The sequence below is a fragment of the Zingiber officinale genome, chromosome 2B, assembly GCF_018446385.1.
Source record: "Zingiber officinale cultivar Zhangliang chromosome 2B, Zo_v1.1, whole genome shotgun sequence".
NCBI classification, from domain to species: domain Eukaryota; kingdom Viridiplantae; phylum Streptophyta; class Magnoliopsida; order Zingiberales; family Zingiberaceae; genus Zingiber; species Zingiber officinale.
Genome location: NC_055989.1, coordinates 102,829,462 through 102,847,781, shown reverse-complemented (window position 1 = coordinate 102,847,781; position 18,320 = coordinate 102,829,462). Strand labels below are relative to the sequence as shown.

Below are 18,320 nucleotides of genomic sequence, written 5' to 3'. Positions count from 1 at the left end.
ACTCCAACCACATGCCTTACGTAGTTTTAAGATGCGAGATTCATCATATGTTTTTGCAAGAGCATTCTCCTTTGATGGACTCAATCTTTTAACCATCCACATTGTTACTTCACGTCGTCTGTGCATCATGTCCATAATTTGAATGCGTATATGGTCCACCATGGGCACAATAGGAAGAAACTGTGCTGTTTTAACCCAATTATTCCAAGATTCGGCTATGTTATTATTCATGACACCCCAACGATTTCCTAGAAAACATGCATTTGCCCAACTTTCTGGACACGAAGATACTATGAAGTCTTTAGCAAGTGGCATTGACCGTATTATATTGTTAATATGTTCTTGAAACTCTTGTCTCGATAGGGCATATGCAGCTTTCTTGAAAACAAATGACCAATATTTTTTGTTATGAAGTGGGTAGCTTCGCATGACCTACATTCAAATAACAAAAAAAAAGAATATAAACTAGTATGCACAAAATAATATCTAAAAAGTAATGTTTCCTAACAAAAGTATATAATTAGACAAACCTGTTTCACGAAATTTTCTACCAAATGCCTTAAACAGTAGGCATGATGACTGCCTAGGAATACTAACTGAATAGCCTTGATTATCCCAGGATGTCTGTCAGAGAAAAAGGTAAACTCATGGAACCCAATAAAGCGATGTGAAAGCAGAGCACTTTTAAGTTGGAAACAAAGTCATCCCCAATTATCATCATTTTCAGCATCTACAACTGAGTATGCTAATGTGAAAAGATCATCATTAGCATCCTTTGCCACAGCAACCAAAATACATCCCTTGTATTTATTCTTTATGTGAGTGCCATCCAAGAAAACCAAGGGCCTACATCCATTGATAAAATCAGTTGCACATGCGTTGAAACAGATGAATAATCGTTTAAAGTTATTACTACAATGATCAATTTCACACTCGACAAAACTTCCAGGATTAGTTTCTTTGATAGCACTACAATACCATCTTAATCTATCATACGCCCCCTCCTCTACACCATGAATGTCATGCATTGCCAATTCCTTCCCTTTCCAAACCTTGTTGTAATTAAGCTCGACCCCATAATCTCTGTGAATATCTTTCAACATCATGCATGGTCGATACGAGGGCTCTCCCCTCAATCTGTCCATCACAATATTAGAAACCCAGGCAGCATCAACTTTAGGATGTCCTCTACTACGAAGATTGTCATCTCCACAAGTATGAATTAGATTGCATTTTCTAATGCCAAAAAGTTTGTCAGCTTTATGTCTTGAAGCATATATTCTCCAAGAACAGTTGCTTGTGCTACAGACAAGAATAACCTTCTTATTATCATTCTTTTTATACAAAAATGACCGTTTTGTAGCAACTGCATAATTTTTAGCACATTTTCGAAATTCTGTAGCATCCTTGAATATTTGGCCCTCTCCACGGATGCAATGACTCCAAACGTCTATGGAATTTCTTACGAAAGCCACTTCAAGATGGTCATCATTACTAGTCTGTGTCTCTTCTTCAGTTTCAAACCTTATCAATTTAACAGTGAGTATAATATCATTGTACGCATAAAACAATTTTAGTTAACCTACTATCTATATACCAAAACACATAGCATTAAATTCTTAAATAATTATCAAAGACTTATTAATGAAACTGAAATGTGTACAATACAACATGTGGATGCATATGAAATCTAAAGAATAGGATATCATTTTAAACTATTTTAAGTAGTTCAATATTTTGTTGATCTCTCATTTTTTACCTTTTAATAAATTATTAATGCAACGTAAATGGAATATAGTCATGTTCTATTTAATAGTTCAAATGATCCAATGTCTTCAAAACTAAAACTCACGCATGATCAAGATTCACAAGAAGCACACCGATAACATATCTCCATGAAACATATGATAAAAAATGATAAATAACTAAACAAGATATCATCAGCAATTGCAATCTACAAATGAAATATCAAGCAAAGCAAAAAAATAAATAAATAAATTTTATCATCATCAATATCAACCCAATTCCTATAGAAAAAAAATCAAGGTAGAAATTTTTTACCTTTCAAGATTGTGGGAACCCATATCATCTTTTTTCACTGCTCTCATATTAATTATTGTCAATCTCATAGACGTGTAAAGATGTATCATAATACGGACGCCATCATCTTCATTCAATGTCACATACATATTCTGATGTGGAGCTAGATATTGCCAGATCACATTTTGTGGAGCAATCTCCTCACATTTTCTTCCAAGATTAAGAAACAACTCCATTAGACTGAAGCCATTAAAAGTTGAAATCATATAGAGGTCTTCTTTATACTTGCAACTACCCAGAAATGAAAAATTCGAAGATCCTGATCCAGATTCCATTTCTCCAAGAAATTGAACAAAAACCTGCGTCACCTAAGTGGTTGAGAAATTGCATTAGAAAACATTATACAATTTCATAATCAAATCATAACATAATATCAATTACAAAATAAATTGAGAAATGATATACAATTTCATAACACATCATAAATGAGGAACAATATACTCATTCAAATATTATCGGCCTTTATTCTTATATAACATTAGAAAATTGTCTTTAGGAAGTGGAACACACAATGTAATTTCTCAAATTCTATAACCTCTATTAGTTGGTTCTATATGCTTGCTCTCTCTAAAATAAAAATATCCAATACAAAGTGTCCCATATTTTGGACAAAGAATCTATTTAATATACCCATTGCAGTATCACATTCTTGCTAAGTACCTTTGCCCAACCTCCCAAAGTGGTTATCCTCATGCAAATTCCTTCCAGCAAGAAAGCACTGAATAATGATTAAAAAAATATAATAAATCAAAGTGGTTTGCAGAGATTCTTAATCCAAAACATGTCATCATTAATTGAGTGGGCACCAAAATATAATAAACCATCACCAATAACACAAAATTTTGCACAAATCGTACAATGACATGTTGAAAATCGAGAAGCCAACAAATTCGAACAATAACTTACATCAAACAAATAATGAACTGTGGATATCAAACAAAATACGACTAATCAATCAAAAAATTATAAAAAGTGAAGAAACTTACTATTTTTCAAGGTGACTAGTTGGAAGCAACGAGATCGGACTAATAAGAGGCTTAATGCAAGGTGAAGAAACTTCGACTATCTGTTTCGGCGCCTGCTTCAGTCTCCTCGTCGGAGTGTTTGGCCGGTCACTGAATCTCAGTGTTTAGGATTTTGCATGGTCGTCAGTAGGGATTTTCTATGGATTTGTTTGGTTAGGATTTTTCGAATGGAGATCGTGTTTGAAGAAGAAATAGGGTAGAGGTAAAGTAATTAATGGAGGTAAATTTGTAAATTGATATATCAGGGAGTGAAACTGATTTCTTACATAAAGTTAATCTCTCTTAAAACATTTATTATTCAGTTGAAGAATTTATAGGTTCATAATAGTTAGATACCTCATTTATCTATAAAAAGGATACTAAAATGTAAAAAAACCACCACCAAATAGCACAAAAATATTGTACAAATCACACAATGACCTGCTAAAAATCGAGAAGCCAAAAATTTTGAACAATAACCAACAGCAAACAAATAATGTAATGTGAAAATCGAACAAAATAAGATTAATCGATCAAAAACTACAAATAGCGAAGAAACTTACTATTTTTTGAGGTGATTGGCTGACTTCGACTTTGTTTCTTTCGTCGTTTGCTTCAGTCTCCTCGTCGATGGATTTGGTTGGTCGGTTGGTGGATCTCGACGATTAGAGCTTTACATTGTCATCGGTGGGATTGGCGGACAATTGACTTTGCTTGGTTAGGGTTAGAGCTTTTCCTTCATAGAGATGGACTGATAGATGTGGTTGGGAATGAAATGGGGGAGAGGTGAGGATTGGCGTGCTTGGTTAAGGTTAGGGCTTTTCTTTTGTTATGTCCGATGGATGTGGATGGGAAAGAAATGGGGGAGAGGAAAAGAATTAATGAGGGGGTAAATTTGTAAATTGATATATCAGGGAGTGAAAAAGAAATTTTAGGGAGTATAAAATGAGGATGACTCGTATGGGGAGCGGACATAAAAACATGTATGCGGCTAGGGATTTTCACTAAGTCTCCCAAACTCTATTCTATTTCATTTTCTACGTTTTTTTTCCACCAAGTCACGCTTTGCTCAAGGCACGCACGGATGAGGGTTACGATTTCTTTGTGTGTCTCCACTGAACAAGCTAATCCTAATCGTCTTTTCTGGCCTTCTTCTCTGTCATGCAATCCGCAACACCCATTGTGTCCTAATCTCACCACGTCGGCCGTTCGAGGGACCTAATCAGGCGATGGCTTCACACGCGATGTCGGCCGCTCGTGCGGCCTAATCGCGCGATGGCTGCCACCTTGCCGCTTTCACAGCCACTGCCTTATCTACATAATGTTGAAGGAAAACAGCCTCTACAACTTGAGTAGCGTCTAGAGTGCTAGGAAGATCTTTGTAATACACAATTAACCAAGGTTATGAGCATGATTGTTTATCTTAGTCATAATATAGATGTTTTTCTTTTGTAGTAATGTTGTTCTGATATGTTCCTTGTCAACTCTTTGATGTAAGTAAATTTAGATGGGCATTTTAGTTTTTTTATAAAAGAATTTCCTTGCTTTACTTGTCTTCGACTGAATACTTTGCTGCTTATGGATAATTTCCCTTTTAGTCTATCTCTGTAAATTTTGTAGGCTATTAATTTCTATTCTCTTTTTATTTTATTAGTGGTGTATCATGCACTTTAAAAATATTTATTGTTTGTAGTCTAGAATTCAACTCTACTTGATTAGCTTTTGGCTGCCCATTGCAGATGAGTCACTTCGTGCTACTAATAGAGAACTGAGAGAACTTCCTTCCATTTCATTATCCAGTCTTCCTATAATTTTGAAGGTTTGACCTGTTAAAAATCTTATTTTTTTTCTTGGTCATGATCCTTTTCCCTAACTAAATAGGCACAATAATATAATACTACTTTTGCCTATTTCTTGTAGCATTGGAGGATACTATAATGTCCTTCACATCTCTGGAACAGTGATTTATTATTTTTTGTTTGGATATTATGCTATAAACTCTTTTTGATGTTTGCTTTTAATCAATAAACATTTGATAGTCCAGATTGCTTTTTGTCCTTTTATTTTGTTAATCTTTTAGTTTAATCATTTTTAGGATGACATCAAATAAAGCACTTCGTGCTAAAATATGGCAATTATCAATGGTTTTATAAACATGGATTTTTTTTCATCTTCTCTACCTCAGTTATGGTCATATTATTGATAGGATATTGAATGTTAATTATGCCCGACATGTGGTGAATCCTGGTTTCAGGCTGTTACCGATCTAACTGAAAATACTTGGGTATATATTTGTCATTCTACCAATAACATGGATGAATGATACATAGCTCATATCTCAGAGTTACTGCATTTATCCGCTGTCTTTTTCTTTATCTTGGTGTTGTTTTCATTCTTTGATTGGCGCTATGAGAAATCTAATCTTGTAGGCTGTTGTTTATCTTCAATGTGGTTTTATTTCTGCTGTACTTCTACTTGTTCTACTAGAAATCAAACGCAAGCCTGATTATTCTCCATCATTGTGCTTTCACTGTTGGCTTTGCCGTACGTAGAAATTTTTGGAGTGGTTTGTTTATTCTTAAATTTTGGTTTACACTGAAATTTCTGTTTTTGTCTAAATTTAGCACCTTCTCAAGAGTTGTTTACAAATTTGATGTCCTTTCTCTACCATTAGTATGTGTTTCCTCAAGAAGTTTGGATCTGGATCCTCAACTGCTACTTTCAATTTGCATCCTCCTTGATGTTTTCAGACCCTATGACTATCATCACAGAAACATTGAATGGTAAGAATTATGCTTAATTGTCTTGTTTAACCTAAGTATGGTAAGAATTATGCTTCTTTAGCTTCTTTGGTCAAAGTGTGGTCTACGAGTTAAAGATAACTGGAGCACTCAACAACTAAGGTTATGTAAATGCATTAACTAGATAGAGTCACATTGGTAGAGGATTGATGGGCTTATTACCAAGCAGGGGTTCAATTTCTTTTGGAGCACACTGTGAGTTTGAAACTGATAAACCTCCTTTTTCTAGGGGAATAATTTACACATCTCCTAAATTTATTAAAATTTTATAGTTAGATTTAAATTCAATGCATCTCATTTGTTCTATTTTATATTGACATATGTTATGTATGATTATAGAAAAAAGATTTCGGATGAGAAGGGAATGAATTTGAGGTTTTTAAATGAATGCATAAAAGGAAATAAGGTACCGGAGAGTTTGTGGACAACAAATCGAATTGAGTTAGTGTAAGTCAACATAATTAATTGTTCATTAATTTTTTATTATCTCGTATTAATTCTTACATGTTTTTTTTTATATTTATTCTTTAAGATTATGTTGCATTGATTTCTAAAAGTTGCATGACATCTCTCTACTCTGCCTTCAAAAATAAAGATTTATGTTGTTTCAGGTAATTACTGTAGTCATTCCTACTTCGGTTGGTGAAAAACTTATCGTATTCATGACTTTAAAATAGTATATTCTAGATCTTCTTAAGGTGAGGATACAAATTTGATGAGAAATATACTTTATAAGTTGTTAACATCTAAATTAGTATTTTATGGATCGGCTTGATAATGTAATAGATCTTGTGATTCAAAGAGGAAGAAATAGACTTATTTCTTTAAATGGTGAAACTTAAACTAAAGATTAGAAAGTCAAATGTAACATGCCACTACACTTTTCTTCATATGATTTAGCTCATGATTAATGTAAACTTAAAGGATTACTCCAGAGCCTATGATAACTTTCTGGATTCATTTTATTTAAGACATTCTTTCCTTTAATGGTCCCTTTTATAATTTAAAGTATGACTTATTCCTTAGCATCACATGGAGTGTGTGGGAACGTTTGCATTAGATTGTCCCTTTTAGAGTTTAATGCTTCTTGATCATTGGGAAAAATAACATTTGCATGGTTTATAATAGAAGCTTTGTATGCAGTGGCATAGAATGAAAATTCTGTTTCATAAGAAATTTAAGAGCTACCATATTGTTTCAAAAGGTTGCCATTTAGGTTACATAGATAATACTTTTTGCACTTCTGTTAGATGACTAGATCAAATAATTCTTATGCTACAATTCTGTTAAGCAGTGCAATTAGAATCTGGTGTACAATTTGGTTTCTAATTTGTAATATATATCTTTTTTTAGCAGGTGTCTTAAAGAGTACTGGGAAGAACGCCGAAAAGCCAAAAAAAATGGAGAGACTTTAAAAAGTTAAGAGCACTAGGAGCTGCAATGCCGCCTCTTCACCAACATCTAAGTAACAAATTTCGTGTTAATTTGCTCTACCTTTGTTTTAATAATGTTGTTAGTGTTGGAACCCCAAGACTGTTTTGATGTGATCAACAAATTAAGTTAAGTCCTGTGGTGTTTTAACCTTGTGTCTAAGTGTGCAGGAGCTTAGGAGCACAGGAAGTCGAGCGGAAGACGCGGCTAGCGAGAAGGATGCCACGGGGAGAGAGCCGACGAACTCGATCCGTCCAAGGGACGAGGTGCCACGGAAAAGTACACTGGTGGACGAGAAGAACATACGTGATGTTCGAGGGACGGGAAACCGAGGAGAAAGGCTGCTCGAGGAGAAGGCTGCTCGAGGAGAAGGCCGGAAACTTGGGTTCGAGTGAGCCATATTCCGAATGGTCGACATCACCTAAGCAAGCGGAGCTGTAGCGGAAGACCCGGATTGAGGCAAGCTGAACCGGAGCAGAGGTCTGGACTAAAAAAATCAACACTGTTGACTTTCTTGGTCCGGGCAGGCGCCCAGACCTAGATTTTATCTAGATCGCGGTCAAACGCGATCTATGCGAAAAGAGATAAAGTTTTATCCCGTCCTAGGCGCCTAGAACCCTTCCAAGCGCCCCGACCAAGGCTATAAATATAGCCTTGGTCCAAGAAGCTATAAGACAAGCAATTCTGATTACAACACTTGTACGCTTTCATTGTTAGTTTAGTTTCTTATTTTTCTGTGCTTGAATGCTGTAAGAGGCTTCTCCACCTGAAGGAAGATATCTATTGCGCTTCATTCTCCTTGGATTAACAACCTCTCCAGTTATAACCAAGTAAACTCCTTTGCCTCTTCTTTTAGTTTATTGCTTTTATTTATTTATGAAAGTGTTAGTTTAAGAAGTCGGAGAAAGGTTTGTTTTTACTTGGGCAAGCTATTCAACCTCCCTTCTAGTCTGCCAACGCGGATCAACAAGTGGTATCAGAGTTAGGACGCTTCAGAAGGACTAATCGTCGACTGAAGCAATGAGATGGTCGGAGCTAACATCTACCCACCAACATTAGAAGGGGAGCTCGCCTTTTGGTAGCGACGAATGCAGGTTTATTTTAAAACTGACTTTAATATGTATCTAACAATGAAATATGATTTTGAAATGCCCAAAAGCAAAGAAGGAGAAGAACTTGAGGAGCATCAATGAACTGACGAGCAACGTAACGATGTTATGGCAAATGGTAAGGCTGAGTCCAGCCTTTTGAGCGTACTACCTGCCAAGGATCTCGACAGAGTCGAAAAAGATAAAAATGCAAAGAACTTTGGGAAAATTTCTTGAAGCTCTACGAAGAACCGGTTGAAGTCGAGTCCAACTCCTCGATGGACACCAAGTCACTGTCAGAAGAGCCCGATAGTGAGGAAATTGTCGGGACAACCCTAACAGCCGAATTCCATCTCGAGGACACAGAAAGCTCATCCCAAATGAGCATCGATGAAGGGGAAGAGTTTTCAGAAGAAAACAACTCAACAGGGGGAGAATCAATAGCTGACAAGGTAAGTCAGGTATAGTATCTACCTCCTGACCAATTGATTAATTCAATCAAAACGTTGTCGAAAGATTTTTTTCAAACTAGAAATTATATTGTCGAAAGATTTTTGCGAAGTAGAAGTTATGTTGTCGAAAGATTTTTTCGAATTAGAAATTAAAATATTATTAACAAAAAAGAGTGAGTTAAAGGAAACTCTAGCAACATCTTGTCGATTAAAGAATCTTGACAAACTAATAATAGAAAATAACATGTTAAAGGAACGAATACAATTTTCCATATTCTCAAAATTTTCTATTTCAAATTTGAGAAATTATGATAGACTAAAATGGAAATTTAAATATCACAATTAAAAATTAGAGGATTGACAATTTTCTTGGTAATTTGGTAGAAACGATCTTTTTAAGCTACTATTATTATTTTTTGCAATGTTTTAAAACTACGAAAATTCCATTTGAGTTATCCCTGCCTATAAAGGAATTTTTAAAAAAAAATTAAAAAGATTTTTTGAATAAATGCTTATCTAAATGTAAGTTGTTTTAAATCTTGAGAATACATACTTTATTTTTCAACATCTCAAAAATTGATCTCAAAAATTGATTCAAAAGTCTATCAGATTTGTTTTTTAAAAAAAGCATGCTCTATTTTTGTTTCTATCTTTTCAAAGTATTTCAGATAAATATATTTTGCTTTACCCTTAGATATTTATTGGAATCCATTTTTTATATGATCAAAAGGGAAGAAAAGGGAATATTAAGTCTAGGAAGAAAAGGGAATATTATGTCTAGGAGAAGATAGCTCTTTAACATTTTTATCTTTTTGCACTTTAATTTGCACGTTAATGAAAAATTTTATTACTCTTAATTTATGTTGGTTATCCTAACTTAACTTGAGTTGCTCACATCAAAAAGGGGAGATTGTTGGAACCCTAATATTATTTTGATGTGATCAACAAGTTAAATTAGGTCATGTAGTGTTTTAACATTGTGTCTAAGTGTGCAGGAGCTTAGGATCACAAGAAGTTGAGCAGAAGACGCGGCTAGCAAGAAGGACGACATGGGGAGAGAGTCGATGGGCTCGGTGCGTCCGAGGGACGAGGTGCCACAGAAGAGTACACTGGTGGACGAGAAGAACGTATGCGATGTTCGAGGGACGAGAAACTGGGGAGGAAGGCTGCTCGAGGAGAAGGCCGGAAGTTGGGTTCGGGTGAGCCCTATTCCGGATGGCCGAGATCACCCAAGCAAGCGAAGCTGGAGCAGAAGATCCGGATCGAGACGAGCTGAATCGGAGCAGAGGGCCCGGACTGAAAAAGTCAACATTATTGACTTTCTTGGTCCGGGCGCGCAGAACTAGTCCTGGCACTCAGACGTGGATTTTATCTAGATCGCGGTCAAACGTGATCTATGAGAAAAAAGGATAAAGTTTTATCCCCTCCCAGGTGCATAGAACCCTCCCAGACGCCCCGATCAAGGCTATAAATGTAACCTTGGTCCAAGAAGCTATAAGACAAGCAATTCTGATTACAAAACTTGTACGCTTTCATTGTTAGTTTAGCTTCTTATTTTTCTGTGCTTGATGCTGTAAGAGGTTTCTCCGCCTGAAAGGAGATATTTATTGCGTTTCATTCTCTTTGGATTAACAACCTTTTCGGTTATAACCAAGTAAACTCCTGTGCCTCTTCTTTTAGTTTATTGTTTTTATTTATTTATGCAAGTGTTAGTTTAAGAAGTTGGAGAAAGGTTTGTTTTTACTTGGGCAGGCTATTCAACCCTCATTTTAGCCGGCCAACGCGGACCAACAGTTAGTTATCATTTTATTGATTGCTTATGAAATTTCTTTAGAATGTTGGAGATATTATTTTCGAATGTTAGAAAATTGTATATAAATTTTATTTTGAAATTTAATATTTTGAATGATTTATAAGTTTGCAAAAATTGTGTATTAAATTTTAATATTTTTTTTTACTTTTTTATCTAAAAATGACAACAGTTTTTTATTATTGTTGTAGCCAGTTTACTGTTGTTGAAGGCTCTGTTATTAAAGGCATACACTCAAAGACAATGGCGAACAATTATTATCTTTGAAGGAAAAGACAACGATTTTTCACCATTATAAAGTAGTTGTCTTTATTTTCAAAGATAACGGTTAAAAATTATTGTCTTTGGGCACTCCCTTGAACATGACATTTAACAATAATTCTAAAGGGACTACGACTTAAAAAATTATTATTGTTAGGTTTTTTTTTCACATAGTGTTATTGGCATCGTCAAAATCAACAGGATCTATAAAAAATTAACCATAAAGCCATACTTTAATATTCTTCACTTCTGCTGCCAGGATTGACTCAGCTGGTGGATGAACGGGTAATGACAGTAAAGGTGGGGGGTCAAATCTTGACGAGAAATTTCATCACCGTTTGCTTGACCTTCGTCCACACACTTATCAGTTTGGTTCCTGTTGATGTGGCAGTTTCGTATTTTTTAATATCCTTAATTTCAAAACCAACATAATGAACAAAGATTTCAGATAATTGAGCCATAGAGTTATGAGGCCTGTTAACACTATATTTTTTACATAGTGAAATAACTATGAAACATGATATATCGTCCTGTTCAGTAGGAGAAATTGTAGCACAAGTTGATATCCATTTATAGCATAAGTCACACGTTTATATCGATTTTGTGCAGGAGATATAATGATAGGGAATAGCTCACTTATCGATGGCCAAACATTGATAGGGAGCGCGTAAACTCGGTTTCTTCAGTCTAGTTAATGATTCTGCGACTGCATACATAGGACTTTGGTACTACAATCACCCACCAACAGAAAACAAAGTAGTATGGGTCGTCAATAGGAACAGGTCTGTGGACACATCCATGGCATCGTTGAACCTGACTTCCGACGGCAATCTAATCCTATTTGAGAAAGGAACAAAGGTTTGGTCCACGGGAACATCGGAAGAACTCAATTCTGCACGCTTTCAGCTTTTAGAAGCAGGAAACCTCCCGCTGACTGCCGACAACTCTAACAGAATTCTATGGCAGAACTTCGACCATGCGCGTGACACTTTTCTTCCTGGCATGAAGCTAGGATTCGACTTCCGAACCAACACTTCGTGGCAGCTGGTGACATGGATGAGTGTCGCGGGCCCTTCTCCGGGCAGGTACGTCAGCGAAATGGAGCCAACCTGTCCCTAGGCCAATACGGAGGAGGTAAATCACGGGTGACTACTAGCTATTAGTACAAATGACCAAGACATGAGGGAGGTTATGCTTGGTCACGCCGAGTTTCGACCCCAAGACCTCATGTGGCAACACCCCATGTCTTAACCATCGCACCACCCCGAGGGGACACAAATTAATTAAATCCCATGGATTAGATTCAATCCCATGGTTGAATAATGTATAACTCAAATTAGAAATGCCCTTTCTTTCCTATTTAAATGTATATCTTTTCATTGCACGTCCCTTTTCAACGCACACCCTTTTTCATCACATCCCACCCTAATCTCGCATTCTTCTACAAACACACGCCCTTTTCATCACATCTAATCTTGTATTCTTCTACAGACGCACAATGGTGATCCGAATGAAGCAGATGGCACGAAGTCTACTGGTGGTAAGGCGACGAGCAGGGGCGGATTTACGTTAGGGTTCGAGGGGGTCACGACCCCGCCAAAATTTTTAAATAATATTATTTTTATATAGATTTTTTAATTTTATTAATATATATATTATTTGGCCCCATTAGATTTAGTTGTATGGTTGGTCTAATGGTAAGATTATGTTTTCTTCAAAGATGCTTCTCAAGTTCAAATCTTTGTTTGATTGAGTTTTAATATTTTTTTCACCTTTATATTCCACATTTTAATTAAATATATATTTCACATTCTAACTAAATATATTTTTTCCCTTTATTTTCACATTTTAACTAAATATAAATTTCACATTCTAACTAAATATATAGTAAGTTTGGAAAGATCATTATAATATAATATATTTAACTAAATATATAATATTAGTGGAAATTTGAAGAGATCATTATAATATAATATGTTTAATAATTATTTTCGTTATTTAATATTCGGCCTCATCATTTAATATACGACCTCCCCAGATCTAAAATCCTGGATCTGTCCTTGGCGCCAAGGAAGTTAGATCTCATGACTAGCGGCGTAAAGAAGCCACACCGCTTCTTTCCAGGCATGGTGGCGCTGAGGGAGAGAACCAGAAGTACCAAAATACCACGGAGTTGCCAACTCCGTTCTGAAAGTTGTCGTTCTAGTGCCTGGTGCGTGAGATTGTGTAGGACTTCAAGAGCAAATGAAGCAGATGCTACAATTCCAATCACCCCATGAAGTTGAACACCAGAACTCCCTGCACCAGCCATGCCTCCATTATTGGACATTGCATTAGTTGCAAGGTTAGGAAGATGAAGGGATGCCCATTCACCTTCATCTTTCCTCCATGATATGTATAGAATCAATTACATATCAATGGATTCTCCTCTTTATATAGCGTCCAAGATCAATCACAATAGAAGAGGAATTGGATGATTGGATCACAGGCAAAGGAGACCAGCTGGCGAGAGGGATTTGACTCGTGATCTTGCGAAGAGCTTTTTGGTCTGTGATCGTTCTTTCGACAATAGGGAAGAAGAACTTGTAGAGATTTGGCTCATCGTCTTCAAGATCATCTCGATAGATCACTGTTAGTATTTACAGTTGTTTACAGATTTGTTCTATGTTTTAAGCTGTTAGATCTAATGTTGGTATCAGAGCAATTAATTCTAAGTGCATAAAAATCCCTAAAATTCCCTCTGTGATTTTTTTCTTTAGCCCGCTTTTTGTTGACAAAATTGTGATCTATCGCTATTGAATGTAATTGCAATCTGCGATTGACGTTGACAAGCGACCGATTTCTGTGGTCGATGATCGGCCGGCCAACGGATTTGTTACGGGAAAAAAGAGCACGGGTGCAAAAAAAGAAGGGGAAAAATAAGGAAGATGAACAATTTTTTTTAATGACATAATATGTTTTATGTTTTAATCGATTCATTCGTTTGAATCGATTGAATAAAATTTGAATAGATTGAATTGATGACACAGTATGTGACAAAATCTTTAATCCTTATAACTAAAAAAATATTTTCTATATCATTAACCAAGTTTTTTTATTAGTTAAAAAAAGATAAATGACATTGAAAAAATGTTTGATTAGCTTTTGGAAATATTTAATTAATTAAATACATATTTAATTAATTAATAGTTCAATTAATTATAGAACTTGACCAACTTAGTCTAATCAAATTCAAGTCTAGTTCAAATCATTAGTTGATTTAAGTACACTAGCTTAATTCAATAATACCAATATTTACTTTAGACCATTGGTTGGTTTATCCTGATTAATTTATTATTAACTTAATTAGTTTAATTTGATTGCATGAGTCAGACTAACCAAATCATACTACATCCATTCTAATAGGCCAGATTTGATCATATGAGTCAAATTGCCTAATGAGTCAATACCAATTCTAAAATGGGTTAAATATAAACAAGAACAAACATAGATAAGACATCCCTTTCCAATTAGATTAGTTCTAATTGAAAAATAGATCGAACATAGGAGTTGGTCAATAGATCCAATGCGCCAGTCAACTGAAACTTCCCAAATAAAGAAAATTTATTTTTCTTATTTGCTTATGTATTCTGTATATATTTATTCCATATATACCTAGTTTTGTTACTGGTTTGTCGATTTTGTAATGACATCATTATTTTCAATTCCAAATACCATGAAAATATACAGGATGACTCGTCACTATGAACAACAACATGAACTTTAGGAGGAGATCAACGAGCTAAAATATGACCCGTATCACGGAGTCGGATGACTTATTGGTCGGCTCGATCAGATATTCTGGAAATTGATCGAGAAGGGTATCCAGTCCAAGACAAAGACAAATGATGTGCTCTTGTTCAGTCACTGTCGGAACATCTCGGTGATATAGCACACGAACTATGAGATCATTCTGAAGGGCACATCTCATATTCAGAGATGTGCAGGGAATTACTTCAATTGCAACGGGATCCTGAAAAATCAGAAGAAGATCCAGATCTCAAAGAAATGGATCTAGAAGAATCTAAGGAGAATCCAGAAATGGATCTCGAAGAATTTCAAGAGGATCTAGAAATGGACCTCGAAAAATTTGATGAGGATCCAGAATGGATCCCAAAGATAATCTAGAGAAGGATCCTGAAGAATCAGAGAAGGATCTGAAAGAGTATGTAGAGGATCCAGAAATGGACCTAATGGATAGTTCTGAGGCTGATCTTGCCATCGTCGAGTTTGGGATGAACATGATAGAATTGCTCACTGCACTAGTATTGTCCCTAGTGGGAATAGTGTTAGCATATCTATGTTATTAGTGTTCTGTTTACTATCGTTATATATGAATAATTTTAGCTCATTTTGTTTTTCTAAAAATAATGTATTGGAAATTGTTGTTTTGTACAAACGGTGCTATATTCTATGAAAAAGAAAAATAGTTATATTATGTGTTAACTAAGTTTCTTATGATTAGTTCATATTTTATGATTCGTTCATATTCAATGATTAGTTCATGTGTAAATGATTAGTTCATTTTATTTATGATTAGTTCATATTTTATGATTTGTTCATATTCAATGATTAATTCATATGAAAATGATTAGTTCATTTTATATATGATTAGTTCATATGAAAATGATTAGTTCATTAGATGGGATGTATATAATATAATTGATCAATGTTGATTGGATTGAACATACAAATGATGAGTGAAAACATAGTTATTACTTAATTTTGTAAACCAATTCTAATTGTACTCTTATGATCAGAGTACAATATGAATTTATTTGGTAATAGCATTACGAATGCCTTAAAGATTTGATGATAATATAAAACTTATTAGAGTAACACTGCTGAGTTACATTGAGTTTCTTGCTAAAGAATGCAATAGGGTGCCCTTCTTATCTTAGGGTACCTCTAATTCCTACATTTTCCTCAAATGGAAGAATGGCCAAAAAGGTTGCCTAAGGATATGGGCCTTAGTTATCTTTTATTTAGTTTTTTATTTTTTGAAAGGCTAATATGCTGAACTTAGCCAAGTTCTCTATTTTTAAGGTAATTTGTGAAGATAGCCATAGTGATACAAAAGTTCCTAATAAAACATCTATAAAAAAAAATTCACAAAATCATGAAAGCTTTGAACTTTCTTAAAGGTATGAGGTTTAGGCCAATCCTTGATTGCCTTAATTTTGTCAAGTTTGCCAAAAGATATTTCCTAATATGAGAATAAACCCACCTATGAAGTGAATCTATGATTGTAAAGAATATTATTTCTTTGGGTTGATAATTAACTTTCCAATCTAAAGGGTTTCATAAAATAAGAATATATTTAAGGTGGTTGTCATGCTCCCTGTTGTACATTAGGATGACATTAAAATAAATTATTATAAACTTGTCCTATGAGGAGAAGTCTACCCAAATCTTAGGCATACAGGGGAGGAAGTTGCGGAACAAGACGATTAAAATGGTTAAAGTCAAATGACTGAATTACTCCGACGAGGAGGTCACTTGGGAAACTGAGTCTAACATGAGGAGATGTTACCTGGAGCTATTCAGTAAGTTTTAAAATTTTCAATGATGAAATTCATTTAGAGGGGGAGAGGGGGGGGTGATAAATTGTAGTGCTTAAAAAAATGGTTCACTTAAATAAATCAAGATTTATGTTACTGATTAATACTAAACGGTTTAAGCCATTAATATGTTAATGAACCTAGCCTAATTTATTAGTAACTCGACTTGGCTTACCCTTTTAAATACATGTCTTGGGTTTTCTTTTTTGGATTTTTCCCTCTCTCCTCTCCCCTCACCTTGAAGCCATTAGCCTCCTCGTACCCCTCATCCAAACACTAGCAACTTTAGAGGAGATAGAAGAAGAATCTTGTCAGAACAATTAAGGTCATTTTTTCCCCTATATCTCGCAGGTTATCTTTCATATGCAAAAAACCAAGGCAAGATTTCTAACATTTATTTCTGCACTATATGGATCATAATATAAATGTTTTGATGTTTGATGCATGTTTTATGGATAACGAATATGTTTAAATTGCTATGATGTTTCGACGAAGTTCTACAACCTTTTTACTTGGAAATTTTGATGCTAGAATTTTCATGAAGTTGTTGCTTCCTTAGAGGGTAGGAGTGAGATTTTTGATGCAGATTTGTCAATTATTGGTTTGAAAATTTATGGCTAGAATTTCTGTGAAATTACTGTCACCTTAGAGGTGTGGGAGTGAGGTTTTTGATGTAGATTTGTCGATGTTTGATTTTAAAATTTATGACTAGAGTTTCTGTAAAATCTCTGTCACCTTAGAGGTGTGGGGGTGAGGTTTTTGATGCAGATTTGTCGATATTTGGTTTGAAAATTTATGGTTAGAAATTTCTATGAAATTGCTACCACCTTATTGGTGTGGGGGTGAGGTTTTTGATATAGATTTGTCAATGTTTGGTTTGAATATTCGTGGCTGGAATTTCTATGAAATTGCTGCCACCTTAGAGGTGTGGAGATGAGGTTTTTGATACATTTCTTTTTATATTTGGTTTGAAATTTTGTGGCTGGAATTTCTGTAAAATTGCTGCCACCTTAGAGGTGTGGGGGTGAGATTTTTGATGCAGATTTGTCGACGTTTGGTTTGATACTTTGTGGTTAGAATTTCTATGAAATTGATGGCGCCTTAGAGGTGTGGGGGGTGAGGTTTTTGATGCAGATTTATCGATGTTTGGTTTGAAAATTCATTGCTGGAATTTCTATGAAGTTACTGCTATATCGCCCGCCCTTACTATAACCTTATCTTACAAGCAGATGCTATCCTTTTCTGTATATCTAAATTTCGACATCCTTATATATTATATGCTGCTTAGTCCATAGATCTATTTTAACTTGTTACGACTGGTGGGACATAACTTGGAGCCAAGCAGAGCCGAAAGGGAGTCTAAAGCTTCTAACGGGTATGGGTCGTGTGACCCTGACAGGTAGTGTACTCTCAGCTGGCGCAGGGCGCGACCGTGTGAGAGTCGCACTACCATGACCCTTGATAGAGGAGAGGAGGGGCACGGTCATGTGAACTCACATGGCCGTGTCACTTCGACCAAGAGGAAGAGAGACACGACCGTGTAGCTTTGGTCGAGAGGAAGAGGTGCACGGTCGTGTGATTCCACACGACCGTGTCTCCTTGGCTGAGATGAAGAAGTGCACGACCGTGTGCTTCCACACGACTGTGTCAACTTAGCTAAGAGCAGGCAGTGGAAGGTCGTGTGAACCCGCACGACCGTGCCACGGGCCGTGTGGAGGGTCACCCCCTGCTCTACCAAAGAGATTGTTCTCCCCTTTTCCACTTATCCTTGCC

The 18,320-nt window shown here is 35.6% G+C and overlaps 1 protein-coding gene across 1 annotated transcript; it reads right to left on the bottom strand.

Moving 5' to 3' along the window:
• Positions 1-701: 701 nt before the first annotated feature.
• Positions 702-2,276, bottom strand: LOC122048504. Its single transcript, XM_042610065.1, has 2 exons — positions 2,062-2,276; positions 702-1,524 (listed from the first exon to the last, which is right to left on the bottom strand). The coding sequence occupies exons 1-2, from the start codon at positions 2,274-2,276 to the stop codon at positions 702-704; spliced, it is 1,038 nt and encodes a 345-aa protein (XP_042465999.1).
• Positions 2,277-18,320: the final 16,044 nt, after the last annotated feature.

Coding starts and splice junctions, on each gene's coding strand:
- LOC122048504 (XM_042610065.1), bottom strand. CDS start 2,276: ATGGAGTTGTTTCTTAATCTTGGAAGAAAATGTGAGGAGATTGCTCCA. Junction 1,525..2,061: donor GGTTCCCACAATCTTGAAAG/GTAAAAAATTTC, acceptor TAAATTGATAAG/GTTTGAAACTGAAGAAGAGA.